This window comes from Trachurus japonicus, chromosome 15 (genome assembly GCF_045865225.1).
Source record: "Trachurus japonicus isolate A0001 chromosome 15, Traja_1.0".
Classification (NCBI taxonomy): Eukaryota; Metazoa; Chordata; class Actinopteri; order Carangiformes; family Carangidae; genus Trachurus; species Trachurus japonicus.
The window spans coordinates 18,032,704-18,049,293 of NC_140921.1; the positions used below are offsets into that span (position 1 = coordinate 18,032,704).

The following is a 16,590-nucleotide window of genomic DNA, read 5'->3' on the forward strand; positions in this document are numbered from 1 at the left end:
TCTATGTCTTAACTATTCAGCCCCATCATCTCCATCTCTCTCACGGCTTCTCCCCTCTACATGATATTAGGTTCGGGTCCCCCTTTGAAGGTAATGTCAGTGGCTGTTGTGCTGTTCCAGGTCGGTAATGATCCAACTGCTGTCACGACTGTCACTCCACCAATCAATCAAACCCGCATGCGTGTGTGCATTTTTTGTGTACGTCTCTTTGTGTGTGTGTTTATGTGGGAGCGCCTGTTGATTAGTAGACTCCATTAACTCTTACGAAATTCTGGTGCCAAGCCACGGTGCCTGGGGAGAAGCACTTATGGAACGTCAGGTTGCTGTGTGAGTAATCGGTTTACCAGTGCCAGAGGGAGATAGCAGGGGGGGAAATAGGATTTTCAAGCCCCGCAGCCAACAAGCAAACACCCAGAGCAAGCAGTGTGTGCAACAGAGATGATTAAAGCAAATGGATTTCCAAGAACACAAATATGTCGCTGGACTTTTAAAGTCTGCATCTTTAGAGTTTACAAGTGTGCGGGGCGGCCCGAGAGGAGGCGGCTACAGGCTGGTTCAACAGTCGAGTCGGGACATGGAGTGACACAGCTCTGTGAAGCTGAACAAAAAATCCCCAGCTCAGCATTTCAGCGTTTCTCAATAACCCTCTCTCACTCAATTGTTATACCTTGAACCACACCGTAGCTTCCAAAAGGAAATCGGTCCTGGTTCCTACTACCCTGCCACACTGTGCATATTTAGCTGGCCGAGGATTTTGCTGACTTCAGCATCTCTCCCGAGAGATAAAGACCAAGGTGTCAGGACGTGTCGCCCATGACAACCTGGCCTCGGGCTGACAGAGGAACAACGATGAAGCCATTTTTGGGGCTGCAGCAAGGGCAGCTTGGACAACAACATGTTGTCTGAGATGCATTTTGTAATGACAGCTGTTGCAACAATTTCTGCGACCATACTGTACAACGTTAAGTTCAAATTGCATTTCGAGATTGCCTTGTTGAACAGTGTGTCACCCTTTTAGTCTACTTGCCAGCCCATAGGGCCCCATTGTGAACCCGGAAATGTTGAGTACCCCAAAGTTTTATGTTAGAAATATATAGTATGGGTCCCCAGTATTCAGAAACTGCCGGATGCTAATTTATATATATTGGGCAATTAGCACAATTGCCATAATTAGCATAAATTAGCATAATTTTCTATATGGGCAATATTTCAACAAAATTGACTTGGCTGATCTGGGCAATATTGGAGTGGTTTTAGGGGTTATTGATGATGCTGAATCCATTTCTGACATTTTCAAAATTCAAAATGGCTGTCTAAACCGGTAGTGACCAGATTTAAACCGCCAGTGGGCCGATTTTGATGGATTTCATCTGGTCCCTTCCGGTTAGACATTTTGAATTTTGAAAATGTCAGAAATGGATTCAGCATCATCAATAACCCCTAAAACCACTCCAATATTGTCCAGATCAGCCAAGTCAATTTTGCTGAAATATTGCCCATATAGGCAACTATGCTAATTTATGCTAATTATGTCAATTGTGCTAATTGCCCAATATATATAAGTTAGCATCCGGCAGTTTCTGAATACTGGAGACCCATACTATATATTTCTAACATAAAACTTTGGGGTACTCAACATTTCCGGGTACTCATTGTTGGCAAGTAGACTATTTGTACTTTACAAGTCCTGTGGTGTGTTAAGTTTTCAACAGCCTAAGTATTCATGTAAAACTTTTTACCCTCAATGTCCGATGCAATACATCGCTTCGATAACTGGAGCCCAAGTTAAACACAGCTGGCTATCTATGAGTACCTTTCACATTTAAACCAATACGGTACCGATACCTAGTTCCTGGGAACCGGTACGGTTATGTGACGGTACCTGTTTTCGGTACTTTTTGTGTATATGTGTGGTAATTGAAGTTATTTTTTTATAAAATAGCGTGATAGCATGATCTTTGTTAAAAACTTCAGACTGTGCAGAGAGAGGAGGAGCTGTTCACAGACAGTAGAGTTCCTAACAGGCCTGGAAATTAAAACCCAAACCCACCATTGGGTCCAGTGTTGAAGCCCGGACACGACATGGTCCAACTCACTAACATTAACCCGAGCCTGGTGGAAAGAAGAGGAAGCCCGGAGCCCGATTGGACTCCAGTCATTTGTGTTTATGGTCTGAACCAGCGTGTCCGGTCGGGTTGAGACAGCTCCGTTGGGGCAATGCGCTGCGTATCAGCAAGACACTCGTACACTATCTCACAGACACAAGGGTTCATTCAGGTACCAAAATGTGGTACCGTTTGATTTTACGTGAATCGAAACTCTGGATTTCTGTGGGAATTTGGTCTGTACCAATAAAAGTACTGAATTTGGTTCATCCACCGCTGACTATTTAGTACAGTATAATGTCCTCTTTTGAACTTGATTGGGCTCTGTTAGACACTATGTGCACTGTGAGACATTGAGTTTATCTTGACTGGAAGGATAACTGACAGATATTGACCAGATTTACCCACTGTGCTCTCTTCTCCCACTGTTTCACAGCTGTGCATGCGCATGTGTGTGTATAAGCTTGTGCATTTGAACGTGCATGTGTGTGTGTATTAAGTGTGGATGTGCACGGCTTTGTGTTATTGACTAGACCTTGTCCAAACTTCTGTCAGAACTAAGTGATTGATTGTAAGACCAGCTGCAGTGTTCTCCTGCACTGCCATCCCTCAGGCCAAAAACCCAAGTGTGTGTGTGTGTGTGTGTGTGTGTGTGTGTGTGTGTGTGTTGATAACGCCTGTACAGTGTGTGTGTTGAGAGTCTGCTTTTGTTGAGAGCCAACCCCGGGTCTTCACTAATCACCCCCACCTCTCTTTTTATCACTCTCTGCTGAGCTGTCCATCACACTGAAGTACTAACTCGAGAACCTTCGAAGAACAGAGTTTCTAACCTCAGTACGACTGTTCACCACCAAATTACAGTCACTTATTGTCTGCTTGTTTGTGCTGTCTCTACTTTTCTTACACAGAGACGAGGGAAAAGAGGACAACACGGTCTTAAAAATCACATACTTCTATACATATTCAAACTGAGTCAATACATTCTTGTACTGTTCTATGAAGACAAGGGGGGAAAGATACGGCACACACTCCTCCACACATCCTGTCCCCAAAACAAGTTGAAGGCAGTCATGCACGCCCTTCAGAGATCCTCTATAAAAATGTGTGGCGGTTCACGTGCATACACACACACACACACACACACACACAGCACACCCACAGTGATCCCTTATCTCCAATCTGAGACGTGCAGGCTGATAATACCTCTGATGACAAAGGGCCCATTCTCTTATATACACGCACATCAAGTCTGAGTCAAACGGCACAAAGAGAGCGGAACAAGGGTTGCAACCCACACTGTAATGTACGAAAACATCATCCGCTGACCTCTCGTCCTCCTCCTCCCCATACATACTGATGAGTTGCTATCAGACTAATAGTGAATGGCTGAACTAATGGGACAGAAAATCATCCTCTAATGCAGATCAGATGTTGAGAGTGACAGCGGAGCAAAGGGAGAAAGAGATGGGGACTCGCAATGAGTGACACGGGCCACTGTCACACTCAGAGACACTTTCCGTCAGTCAATCAATCAGTCGGCCCGTTGATAAACAGCTCTGACAGGGCAACAGCGGCAGACTGATGGCGAGAACAGAAAACTCAAGACTTCTTGTACACTGGTAAAGCTTGAAATCAAACATTTCTTTCAATTTCTATTCCCCACCGCCTCTTAATTCCTTCATCTTCAATCTAAGGGATAAATTGACTTTTCCCAGCCAAATTCTGCTCCGCCTTCCCGTCTTCTCATCTCCCGTTGCTTTCTTCTCCATCCTCTCACCTCCCTCTTCCCCCCGCAGGCATTTGTAAATGAATGTGCTTACAGAGAAGGAAGGGGGAGGTAGGTGGGGAGTGGAGAAGGAGTGGGGGGGGGGTGGCCTAGAGTAGGAGAGGTGAGCGGCGCTTATTTTAATTAACGATCGGCTGTAGATTCGGTCAAAGATTTAAACTCGTTAGGATTGATTCTAGCTTCCAGCCCCATTACGCTAGGGTCCCACCGTGTCCTGAAAGAGGGGGGAGAGGAGGGAAGCAGGACAGGGGAAGGGGGGGGGCTTGCCACGATGGACGATGGGAAAGCTAAGAAGTGAAGGCTGTGGTATGTGGAGGCAGACGCAGACAAAGGAGGGGGCACTCAGCGAGAGGCGGGATGAATCAGGACACGGAAAGTGAGACGCTGAAGACACCACTAGAGACAGAAATATATATGATGTTATTACATAATCTGATCTGTGAGAGTGGAGACAGAGGAGGGGGGAGGGGTTTGATAGAGTTAGAGCAAAAGAGAGAGTGAGAGTGCAGTTTAAGCGGGGACTGTCAGTCAGATTACTTAGAAACAGAGTGGAGGTATTAGAAAGTAGTTGAAGGAGAATTAACGGGCAATCACGTAAACTTCTTGGGTTCTATATGCAAACATGAGAGGCACAAATCTGAATGTCAAGAGGAGCTCTCAGCTCTTATGGGACTACGTTGGTGGATGGGAGCTGTGCATTAACAGGATAAGACCATAAGGCAGGTGGGGCTTCTGTAACAGGGCAAACAACGCCTGCAGACTACCAAAGAGCATCACCGGGATTTACCTGGCAAACGCAACACCGTCTGCAACCTAATTCATCATCTTGCACTTTGCTCCTGTCCTTCCTTTGTCCCTTTCCCTCCTTCCAGTCTTTCATTATTCCTCCCCCCCCCCCACACACCATCGGTGATGTAAGCACTGTGACAGATACGCCTATAAGTGAACCACTCCCAGCATTCATCCACGCAGGAATCCAGTCATTTCACATCAGCAATTCTGGCACTTCCAGGAGGAAAAGCCGGGCCCAGAAACCCAGGGAGGATCCCTGATGAGACAACGTGTCACATGTGTCCTGGCACATCAGATGACACATTGAATCAAGGATTTTAATTAGTGCCAGGGGCCGTTACGATTCCAGCTGCAGTAAAAACTGCTGTGCCGAGAAGTTGACTCTGGGCTAAACTCCCTCTGACAGGCTCAATTATGAAGGCAATCTTTGCCCTGGAATCGGCTCAGTCTTACGATTGTGAATTATGATTTTCACCATGGGAGGGCGAGGGGAGCTCTGCATCAGTCAATAGGCTGGGGCGTGTGGATTCCAGACCGGCTAATACCCTTCACCTTAGCACATCTACCCTCTCTCTCAGCTACTGTATCGTCCCTGTGTGAGAGGACTTTCCTGACTCTGAGCCTGGCACGCCTCCGAATGCCAATATTTTTAACATCGCTCATTAAGAGCTTCGTGTGTGAGGAATGAACTGTCCAAAGGAATCAAAGGCGAAACATCTTTCCTCGAGATGAGAGCTGCGTGAGACAAGTCTACAATAGGCCAGCTCTACATATTTGTTAAGTTAGTTCAAGAAGAAATACTTCACCTCAAGCAACCTATTGAGTTTATGTCTGTGCAGCCTCACACACCAGGTTAAATCATCCCAACGACAACAGTAATGTGCTTTGTCTGTGAGAGCGTAAATGTGTGTGTGTGTGTGTGTGTGTGTGTCTGAGTGCATGTGGAATAAATAGCCAATTAAACTGAAAAATGGATATTGATACTTAACCAATCTACCACTTACTGTATATCCTCTAAATGGAAAATACACACACACAACCAATACAGTGTCTTATACACAATACTATCGTCTGTCTGAGGGTGTCTGTCCCATGTCTACACATTCAGAAACAACTCAAGCTCCCTGTTTTTAAGTCCTTCATGCAGATTTTGAGGATACTTTCAGATGACTTTGATACCTTAAAATAAACATGACACACTTTTATCCAAAAACTATTAGGAAATGGTGAAAAATCTCAGTTTCTCTGAGCCCAAGGTGACCTCTACAGGTGTTTCATTTTAATCGCCCACTGTCGAAAAACTAAAATCCATTTTACCATCATACGATGATGAATAACATATTCAGATGACTCAGATTTGAGACTTTGTAACCATAATTTTGGCATTTTTTATTTGAATAACTTAATCAGTTATCAAAACTGTTCATGATTAACTTCCTGTCTAACAACTAAGTATTCACTTCTAACCTCAAAAACAGATTTCAAACCAGGTTGGAAACATCCCTCCACCCTTACATTTCCATTTATACAATCAGATTTAACAGAACATCAAGCTGATGTGGCTTGAGAATAAACCGAAAAACAAGGACGCAATCGATCAATGTGTCTAAAACCTTTTAATTCAATTTCAAAAACCTGATTTTCTTCACCAGTGCATGTGATGATTCACACTTTGAGTACGAGACAGAAGAAAAGGATGATTGACAGACGAGTTGTCAATTACTACTGATTTAGCCTCTAGACAATATTGTGGACTTGCAGTGAGGAGAAGAGGATCATGATGAGGTTGCGATAATAGCTGCATGTGCAGAGACGCCATTGTGTGTGTGCGCGTTCGTGTGTGTAGGTGATATGATTCCTCTTGAGTGTGGCTTGTGAGGTGGAAGAGGAGATTACTGCACCACGCTTCTATAATTACCTCTCATCTCTCAGTCGGTGCTCTTAAACACAACAGGGAATGCCAGGCTTCCACACGCTCCAACACAGGCGCACACACACACACAATGGGGCGCACTTCTGTACAATGTAGCAGGCTGAGAGGGAGTTATTTCTAGAGGGTTACATTTCACTCAGATAGTGATTGGAGACCACCCACACTACCTTTAAGCAACACAGGTCAGCTTTGCTTCCAGCGCGCACACACACACACACACACACACACACACACACACACACACAGACTCGCTCCCTCGCACACACAAATCACTTGTAAGTAAGAGGCATGACTCACCTGTCCTTCCCACACAAAAAACCCACTTAAGAATCCATTCTCAAGTCATGCACTCACATCACACTGTATACTTTTTCATTTTAGTGGGGATTGTGTAGAGAGACACCAGTCAGCTGCCCTTTCACTCTGTCTTTCCCTCTCTCGCTCACACACACACACACACACACACACACACACACAGTATACAATGTCTCACTTTACATTCAGCTGCATCTATAATATTACAAATGCTACACACAAAAGACAAGTGGTATTTTCTCCACAGCTTCAGCTACAACACATCTTCATTACACTGACTCTTATTTGCGAGAGCCAGCCTTGATAACCATGCAACTATTAGGGTTAAGTATGTTTTAGAGTTGACAGTGGCTCACAAAGATGAATTAACCATGCAATTCACTGCTTTGAAGAAGTCATTAAAAGCTATGCCAGGGGCAAATTGCTCCGCTACACTGGATGACTTGGTCACACTCCCTCTCCCCCTGGCTCAACTCTAAAAAAAAAAATAAAAAAAAAAGGAGCGTGACTTCTTGTAGCCAGACACAAGGGTGACATCTCAACAAGACGAAACGTCCAAAAAGACTAAACGAGTCCATCATCTCATAGTTGGGGTGTGTATTACGTCCTAATCTGAAACTGACGACAGAGCCAGAGGTGAGGCTGTAAAGGAAAAGACGGCCAAGCCGCTCAACTGTGCTGTGGAGTCCCTGAGAAGCTCTGCCAAGCTCACTGTTTGTCCAAGCATGACAGTCAGCAGCACACTGAGTGGGTCAGTTGACATGACATATAATACCCGGGTGTTGAGTTGTGATGCCTGCATGGTGTTTGGGTTTTCTTTTAATTCAGCACATAATTCTTTGTATGTGTTTGGATTTTTTTTAAACTCTCAGCTATCAGCTGTAAAAAAAAAAAAAAAAAAAAGTGATGCTGCTTCTTAACTCACCCACACATACATACCCACACACATGCTTTGAAAAAAAAAAAAAAAAACATTCACAGATGAATTCAGGAGAAGATGCCCACATACTGCACACGTCTGTAGCACATCAGCGCGCACAGTGTTTTTGAGACACCTTGCAGCCATTTCGTAATTTAGAAATGCATTAAATTTGTGACAAAGACCTGCTTAGCTGCTAATGCGTGGACGACTGCAAATGAGATTCTGTTGCCCCCCAGGCACACAGCTGTCTGGCCGGGCACAAGCCTCCCTCCCTCTGCAGGCCCGAGATGTGTTCAAGCATAAAACATTTTATTTAGACAGCTGCCACTTAACAGGGAAACGGTGCTCACATAAGCAGCGAGAGCCTGCGGGCTAGAAAGTGACAATGGGGAGGACGAGGTGACAGGGAAGCACCTCAGCGCACAGGTAGCACGTCATTACATCACCATAATGTGTCTCGTGTGTTAGCCTACTGGTAAAGTGGAGATACTGTCATCAGCCAGAGAGAGAGAGAGAGAGATGACCAAGTTTATTTTTTGTTTTACCCCACAGACCAGACACTCTCAGACGAAATTACGCGCAAATTTGCTCCGCTTTAAAATCCACATGGCATCAAGTGTCGCTCAGAAAACCTGCTGTGCCTCTAGATAATCAGCCCCTTTTCTTTTCTTACACACACACACACACATTTCTGCAGACACAGCTCACACCGATGTGATAGATCTCTGTCTAGGCACCAAAGCGGAGGAATCTGCTCGAGCTCCACAATGTGGCCATCAGACCGCGGGCACACAGGTGTTCCGTCTTTTCCCCAGAGCAGCGCTCCTCTCTCATCAGTCAACACAGCGACGTGAAGGTGGTCTCCCATAGCCGTGCCAGGCCAGCACAATCACACACACACACACACACACACACACACAGTGGTCTTTAAAATGTTGACAGTGAGCCAAGCATCATTCACTAACATTACGCACCACTTACGCAACCACATTGACATGCAACACAGACATTAAAAGATTCAATATGCCATTTTAATATAAATGATTGTTTTTCAACTAGTCGCCCCTCTTCTTTATTGCTTTAGAAAAAAAAGAACTGTGTATACTCTGCTACTTCAGTGAGGTAACACGGCAGTTAGAGGGAAAACTGAAAATGGTGTTACCATGGAAGCTGAAAATTAAAGTACGACAAAGATGGTATAAACTTGGATATAAACTTAAGGTGGCGCACCACAGGGAAACAGCCACTATCCATTAAAAACACATTAAAATAGTTCTTTTTCATAAGAGGATGAGATGACTGTCTGGCGAACAGGTTGTGACATTTCAAAGCCACCTGAAGTTAGATGGAGCAGGCTCCTTCCAGATTATCAGCATTGCATATTAAATCTTTCTTCTTTTTTTGTCTGCAGGCAAATCATTCAGCATTCAGCAGCGATCAGACGCCGGTCCACTCACCCGTTAGCTGGTCATAGGATCCGTCCAGCTCTCTGGAGTCCGACAGGCTTTGGTCACGGTTTTTCGCCTTCATTTTCACCCTTGTGCGCCGGAATGTGGAAACTGTGTGGAAACAGCCGATATGTTGCGATTGTGTTTTTGTGGAAATAACAGCGGGTCTTTTTTGTTGTTGTTGTTGCTGCTCGCCCTCACGGTGGATGGCTACGGATATGTTACCGTTAGCAACTCATGTTGGATTTGCAGTGAATCAGAAAAGAGAGCCATCTAAGTCGTTGTTTCCCCCCCGTCCCTGTTTCTGTGTGCGCTCTCGACATCCAGGAGCGGAGTGAACCAAGCGCGCTTCTGGTCGGCACTCTCACTTGGGCTGGCACGCGCTCACGCATACACTTAAGCACACACACACGCACACCCACTAACACACACACACACACACACACACACACACAGAGAGAGGGAAATAACCAAATCTTTGAATTCGACTGCTAAAGTGTGGAGCTTTTAAGAATATGAAATGTGAGAATAGTGAGTTTTACCAGTGGCTTAAAGCGATATAAAGTTGGCTTCATTTCAGCAGTGTCTCTCTCTCTCAGTGAGTTGGTGGTCAGCCTCCCTGTCTGTCATTAATATCACCATCACATCCTCTCCTAATGCCGACCACTGAGTCAGCTATGTCAGATGTGTACAGAGACATCAGCGGGAGCAACAAGGAGCACACTGCTGCTGCCAGGCAGAGGTTCTGACTGTATCACATCTATAAATACTCGCTGGCTCTGGGAAGCCTTGTATCCATCCTGCTTTTCTTCCTCTCTTCCTTCTCTACATCTTCATTTCCCTTCCCTCGCTCATGCTTGCTTACTACACTATGACATTTGGTCACAATCTGTCAACCAATCTGTCTTTGATGCCATATTTTCCTACATTTTATCAGGGTTTGCATCAATAACCCTCCTACATCCTTCTGTGCATCCGCTTAATCATTTATTTCAGGCATGAAATCCACATGAACCCTTGTTGTGTGTCTGTTACTGTGTGTTTTAAATAATTCTCTTATTTAGATGTCCATGCCCTATGCCCCCTGCTGAAGGAAGGGTGTGAGCTGTGTTGCACTGGGAGCTAGATTCCCCCCTCATTCATTCCCCCCCTGCTCGGTCATCCATGCTGCTCTCTCAGGAATCAATTGACATCTGAATCAGACACATGTCACTGAAAGGATGCTTGTCGTCAGATGGGACTGCCTTAAGTGTCTTATCCGTCACTGGAATCACCACTCAAGCGTACGTGTCGCTCGTGTAGGAGTCCCGTAATTCCTGCATGCAAATGCTCCTGGTACGTAGCCCTTGACCTGCCTGTTACCGCATGGTTATACAGCATAGTTACAGTGAAGTGCATTGATTTTTGAAGACAATGTTATTGACAAATGTTTGGGTTCTGTGAGAGATGGCATGTTGTGCTCTAATCATCTGCTTTTGCTTTACATGAGCTCTCAAAATGATACCCACCCACCATAATAGTGTTTGCTACCATACATGCCTTGAAAGACTCGTAGCCTGTAACGGAGAACAGATGTCAACTGTGGAAGTCATGCTGGTTATAACAGACTCAAAGGGCATCATGTGTTCTATTCAATTAAGTGCTTGTGGGGTTATTCAACAGCGCCGGAGGCCTAAACACTGTTTATGCTGATACTGTCCAAAAGTGTGTGCACTTTTCATTTTGTTAAGACTAAAACACAACATTTTCACAGGTGGCTGGAGACATATTGGATAAACTAGTGCGTCATACAGTTAACGCTCACTTTGAAGGCGGAATTAAAATCTGATTAAATATAAAGGTTCTTACAAACCAGGGACGTGACAAATAAAAGATATGAAAATGCTAAATATTCGCCAGCGAATATTTTGATCATCAAAACCATTCATAGCGGCAGTGATGCAAATATGTGACAGACGCAACAACTATAAACCCAAAGTTTCGCTCTGGTGATTCTACACGTCGTGCTTTAAACCTTACTACGCACACCTTCTCATTGATTATCCCTTCACATGTTCAACACTGGGTTGTTTACATTAGCCAAACCCGCTGTGCCACTGTCGTCTTTACCAACTCCACTACATCCAACACAGCAACTCATCTCTTCCTGATCACTATCCTGCAACTGCTTCGCCACATATTGTCCCTCATTTCCTTGTCTTTGTAATGCTCGTGTTCCCTGTCAAACACGACAAGGTGGTGAGAGACACAGGTTGTCGTCATTGTTGTTGTGTAGGCTTGGTGACGTACTTTCGTTTTTATCAACATGATTGGTTGATGTGTTTAGCCAATGGGCGAAAAAGCTCTGAAAAACTAACCTCACTCTGAAAAAAAAGTATGTCGTGTTTCTGCTGCATAACATTCATGGTCTGTGTGAAAGGACTCATGATGACAGCAGAGTTTGAAAAAAAATGTTGACGTGCGAATTACCTTCATGAAAACTACGTCCCTGGTGTGTAAGGGCCTTACAACTACAACTTTTACCCATTAATTTCCATCTATCCATTACTGGGGCCAATCCCATCTGACAAAGCGATAGCGTGGTGCATCATGGACATGTCAACTAATAACTTCTGCAGTGTAATCCACACTGTTCTTTAGTTTGTTCCAAACAATAATTTATTCCTTAGTGTGTTTTTGTCACCTGTTACTGATGCGAATCGAATCTGGCCACAGCTGCTGTTCTCTGAGGGACAAAACTTCAGTCACTGCTGTGATTGAACTCACAATTGTGTGATTTTACACCACAATTTGAATTAATTTGTTCTTGTGTGTTCACCTTTCATCCTGGCAAATAAAAACACAGTTTGACTTGCCAAGATCCTTCTGGGTGAAAATTGCTGTATTTGCGAGCACTGGTTACACACCGAGAGCCCATACTGATAAGGAGACTTTGGCCACAGTACATAAGGCCAACTCCCTTTGGTCAGCCCTCTGATTATTTCCACTTCCTTTTTAAATCCATCACAGAAGAAGAAGAAGCCTTGATGTTCGCTCACTTGACTTTGCTTATTTGATGAATCGTCTAGAGCAGCTAGTGGACAAATATCCTGATATACAGTTCCCTGGGCACCGCTCTCATTACCATATAGATGCTTACCTGGTTGCTTCATCTGTGATCATACAGTTTGAGGTGATTTAAGGTCAGGGGGTTGTTGGATGTTCCTCCCTGCTAAGCCTCATTTGAACCCTGCATGCTGCCAATAAACAGGAGGAGGCCCACAGTAATCACATGGCCTGTTTTTTCTGTCATCTAATACCAACAAAATATTTCACAGATACGGACGATTGGATATGGATTGGATTTTTGTGTGTGGTAAATGAAAGGAGACAAGGAGAGGTGGATTCTAAATGAAGGCGAGGGGGAGTGCACAAGAATGAAGGCGAGGGGAAACGCAGAGATCGATTCATGGTGAGTTAGCGGGGATTTAGTGATTCAGAGGTAAAATAGAGAAAATTGGCAAATCACTGAAGAAGGGCCTGTCTGTCACTGCAGGGGTAAGTGGTGGGGTCTGAACTTCTGGACAAACCTAGATGTGGACGTGCGCACGTCTCGGCTGTGCAGTGACCCAGAGACAACCTTGTTGTATCCTAGAAGAGAATCGCAGAAACCGGGCCCGATGCCAGCTGGGCACTGAGCTCTACTGTTGTTTTGTTTACGAGGTGTTGTTCGTTCATATTTTCAACACCAGGCAATATTGAGGACAAGGGAAGAGGCTTTTAAAGACGCTGCTGTTGACAGATTCTGAGTTTTTGCGACAGGTTTCTCAACTCGCATGACATCTTTGTATTTTCAGTGATATAGCAGTTTTAGTCTACGATCCGGTTCAGCAATAAGTCATCACAAATCCTTCAGCTGGAACATATATCTACACTGATTCACAATGTAAAAACTACTTGTCAGTGTGCATGTGAGTCTCGCTGCAACTTGTGGGATTCAAATTAAACCAGAATAAGCTTTTTAATTCCTTCTTGTAACTGTCTGGATTATTCACACATACTTGAAAACTCAAACACATACTCAGATGTACAGGTAATGTTGTATCTGTCTCCAGATGATGGGTAAAAACTCGAGAGGAAAGGAGGGGGAAGTACAACTCGTCAAACTATACTGAAATGCTCCCTCTGGCTCCCACTGCAACCCCAAGGTCAGTCCCCTGTCCTTGTCAAAACTGCACTGTGAATATTAATAGCACAAAACACCGGGATCCCCAAACCAAGTGGTGTGTGTGTGTGTGTGTGTGTGTGCGGTGGGCAAACCATAGCTACAGTGATGCCAAACACAGACTGGATCACAATGTCACATCCTGCACTGTGACAGTAAAACAATGCAGAACGTTTCTGTGTAAAGCTTTCGTTCTCCAAACACAATATTCAATATTTGCATTTTCTGTCGGATCACAGGGGGAGATGTAAAGAACAATTCTGTACTTCAAAATGAAAAGTGGAATAAGAGGGATTAACATAGAAACAGCTGTCACCAATGTTATTGTCAAAGCCTTGAGCTTCCCAAAGCAGAGAGAAAACCCTCTTGTTAAGCAGCATTAAAAAGCACTTCAAATGTCCAAATGACATTGCCTTTCATCATCCACCACAGCCAGCGACCTCCTGTGCAGAGCTGTCAGCTTGGTCACTGTCACACAGTGAGTGACGGATGGTGTCCAGTGAGACACAGGCACACAGACACTCAGTCACACATGGTGCCGGGTGACAAACACATACCATCACAAAAAACACAATGAACTACCAACTCCCCAGTACATTTATCTTTCAGTAAGGATAAATCTGCACACTGCACACTTTCATGTGCACATTAAGTATCTCCAATTTTTCAAATTTGAAAAATAAAAACATGCTCATAATGCAGAAACTATTCCAGTTTCGCAAGTTTTAGTGTTTACAGTTCTTTTTGATACTTTGGTCCTTCAGTGAAACTTATCTAATCTTCCATGTGAGATAAGGAAAACAAATCTCAAAAAGAAAAACACTTTTTTGATAACATCGTAATTTTCATATAGAATGAAAAAATCAGTAACCAAAAATACAACTTTGGCTCAACTTTTCTTATTTTAGACTATTAATGTCATACAGATGAAGGAGTCAGTCTTTTTGGCGATTGCAAAAAAAAAAAAACTATCGCATGATGAAAAGGAATCAGACCTTCTGGGATTGTCTTGCCTCTGTAAAGCAACACAAACTCAGGATTTTCGTCTTCCCATTGAAACACCCCCTTTTCACTGTTGCTACATTTTTTCACCCACCTAACTGCTGTATTCCTACGCAAAAGCACACCTACAGAGCACATCGTATTACGCCTTAGGAATACATTTACATGACTCAGAGGAAGCGCTACAGTATGTCATCAAACGGTTATTTTCCAAACTGCACCTTGTGCACATAGGGACTTCCTGGTTCTCACATACATACGTACTGGGACTGCGAGGATGTGAGGCAATTTTGGGGTGAGGTTTCTGCTCGTCTTGATGTACTGACTGAAACTGTGCCATGTTCTCCCAGTGTGCCTGCTCATTAAAATTAACATGTTTGAATAAACGCATCCTCCTAATGGGCCTCACTGCTGCCAAAAAGATGCCGTCTTTACGTTGGAAAACTCTACATACAGTTGAAGCGCTTAGTGGATTAACACAGGCGGTACATACGTGTACATGTATATCGATACTATTGGTAATGGGCCATCAGTTATGAGATTGCTTGGTACCGAAGCTGGTTCAGTGTAACAAACAGTAGACAGAAATCAGAGAGTTGTAGTTATCACCATGCCGATGCATTGCTAAATTTTGTCTCCTTGTGTCTAGAAAATATTATATGGAAATCTACGGGTGAATGTGTTACTGACGTAATTGACGATGATCAATAAAAAAAGAACCCATAAACCTCATTCTCTCTTGTACAGTCACAACCACAGCTGCAGTCTGGCTCTAAACCAAACACCATCAACTGAACTTTAATGGAAATATATTTTTGCTGTTGCTGCAGCACCTCTCCCTTCCTTTTAAACAGTTTGCATCCATCATAACCTACAATTCATACAGTTCATTCTGTTTTCATCAAGCCTATTGTAACCCTAATCCTACACCCACCCTACCTCGCCCCTCCATAACATCTTTTGTCTCTGTATCTCCATCTTTCTGAAACCTCCACATCCCCCCCTCTAAGCCTGGGATATATGATGACGCCGTTCAGGAAAGGACAAGTGTGTGTGACCTTCAGAAAACATGGATAGAATCCCTCACCACACGTGTCAAATATTTTCCCCCTGTGATCACACTTGACTGTAATTGTTTTTCATTTTGCTCCCTCGCTGCAGTCCCAGGAAGAGGGATAACGTAACCCCTGACCCCCGAGATACGTTCGCTGTCTGCAGCGAGCATTTAAAACCTGTGATAGTTTTTGACAGATGTCAGCTGGGCTGCTGCTGCCGACGTCACCTTTTGCCTGAGGGATGACACCCTCTGAGCCGCACACACATCAGACATACACAGTCACGCCAACAATTTATCTGTCATGTGGGTCGTGAATGTGTAATAGCGTGAGTGTCCGAGAATTACGACCTCCCTTTTCTGTTTTAGGTCTGGCACACTATAGAGAGCAGCTGAATAATGTGGCATGTCTTTATGTTTACTGGCCTGGAGGAAAGAAAACCAAGCAGAATAGAAACCCATATGAATTACTCATGAGTGTAAAGTGCATGCTTTCTCTCCCTCTGACTCACATGCGTCTCTCGTCATTTTCAATTTTTTTGTCCTTTTTTGCCATCTTCCTTATTCCTGCCATGTGTGTCCTTGTGGAAGTGTGTCCCAGACATGTCCTCTCCGTCCAGACAGTGAAGGCATTTCTGCAGAAAGGTAGATGAACAGACTCGCACACCCACACTCTTTCAGACCGGAGCGTATTACATGGAGGTGCCCTCTATGATGATTAATCAACAGGCAATTGCTGTTTACACAAATCATCTGTTTCTACATCATTCATTGATTCACAGAGTCAGAGGCTCAAGTCGAGTTAGTGGGCTGTCATTTTAAGAGTCTCTTTATGTCCTGGCAGTAAGTTTATAGAGGGCTTTCATAGTAACATAAAACTGACGGTTCTTGAAGTATGGCCACTTTATCAAACATTCCCACCTTTCCCCCTGAAAATGTCATTTATAACTTGTTGAATGTTTTTTTTGCCAAATTTATTTTGGAAGAAGTCTAATTGCTGCTTGGATTAGATTCACTGCCTTTCCTTTC

At 44.0% G+C, this 16,590-nt stretch overlaps 1 protein-coding gene across 3 annotated transcripts in view; it reads right to left on the reverse strand.

The window, feature by feature from the left end:
- The window catches only part of LOC146973506 (A-type potassium channel modulatory protein KCNIP2), an 85,091-nt gene extending 75,454 nt beyond the window's left edge, over positions 1–9,637 (reverse strand). For 2 of the 3 annotated variants that reach the window (XM_085800115.1, XM_085800114.1), the window contains exon 1: positions 9,311–9,614. In XM_085800115.1, coding sequence (XP_085656241.1) covers positions 9,311–9,383 — 73 coding nt within the window. In that variant the 5' untranslated portion in view covers positions 9,384–9,614. Of the gene's footprint in view, positions 1–9,310 lie in introns of all 3 variants that reach the window. The other variant, XM_085800122.1, reaches the window with a different exon arrangement.
- Positions 9,638–16,590: the final 6,953 nt, after the last annotated feature.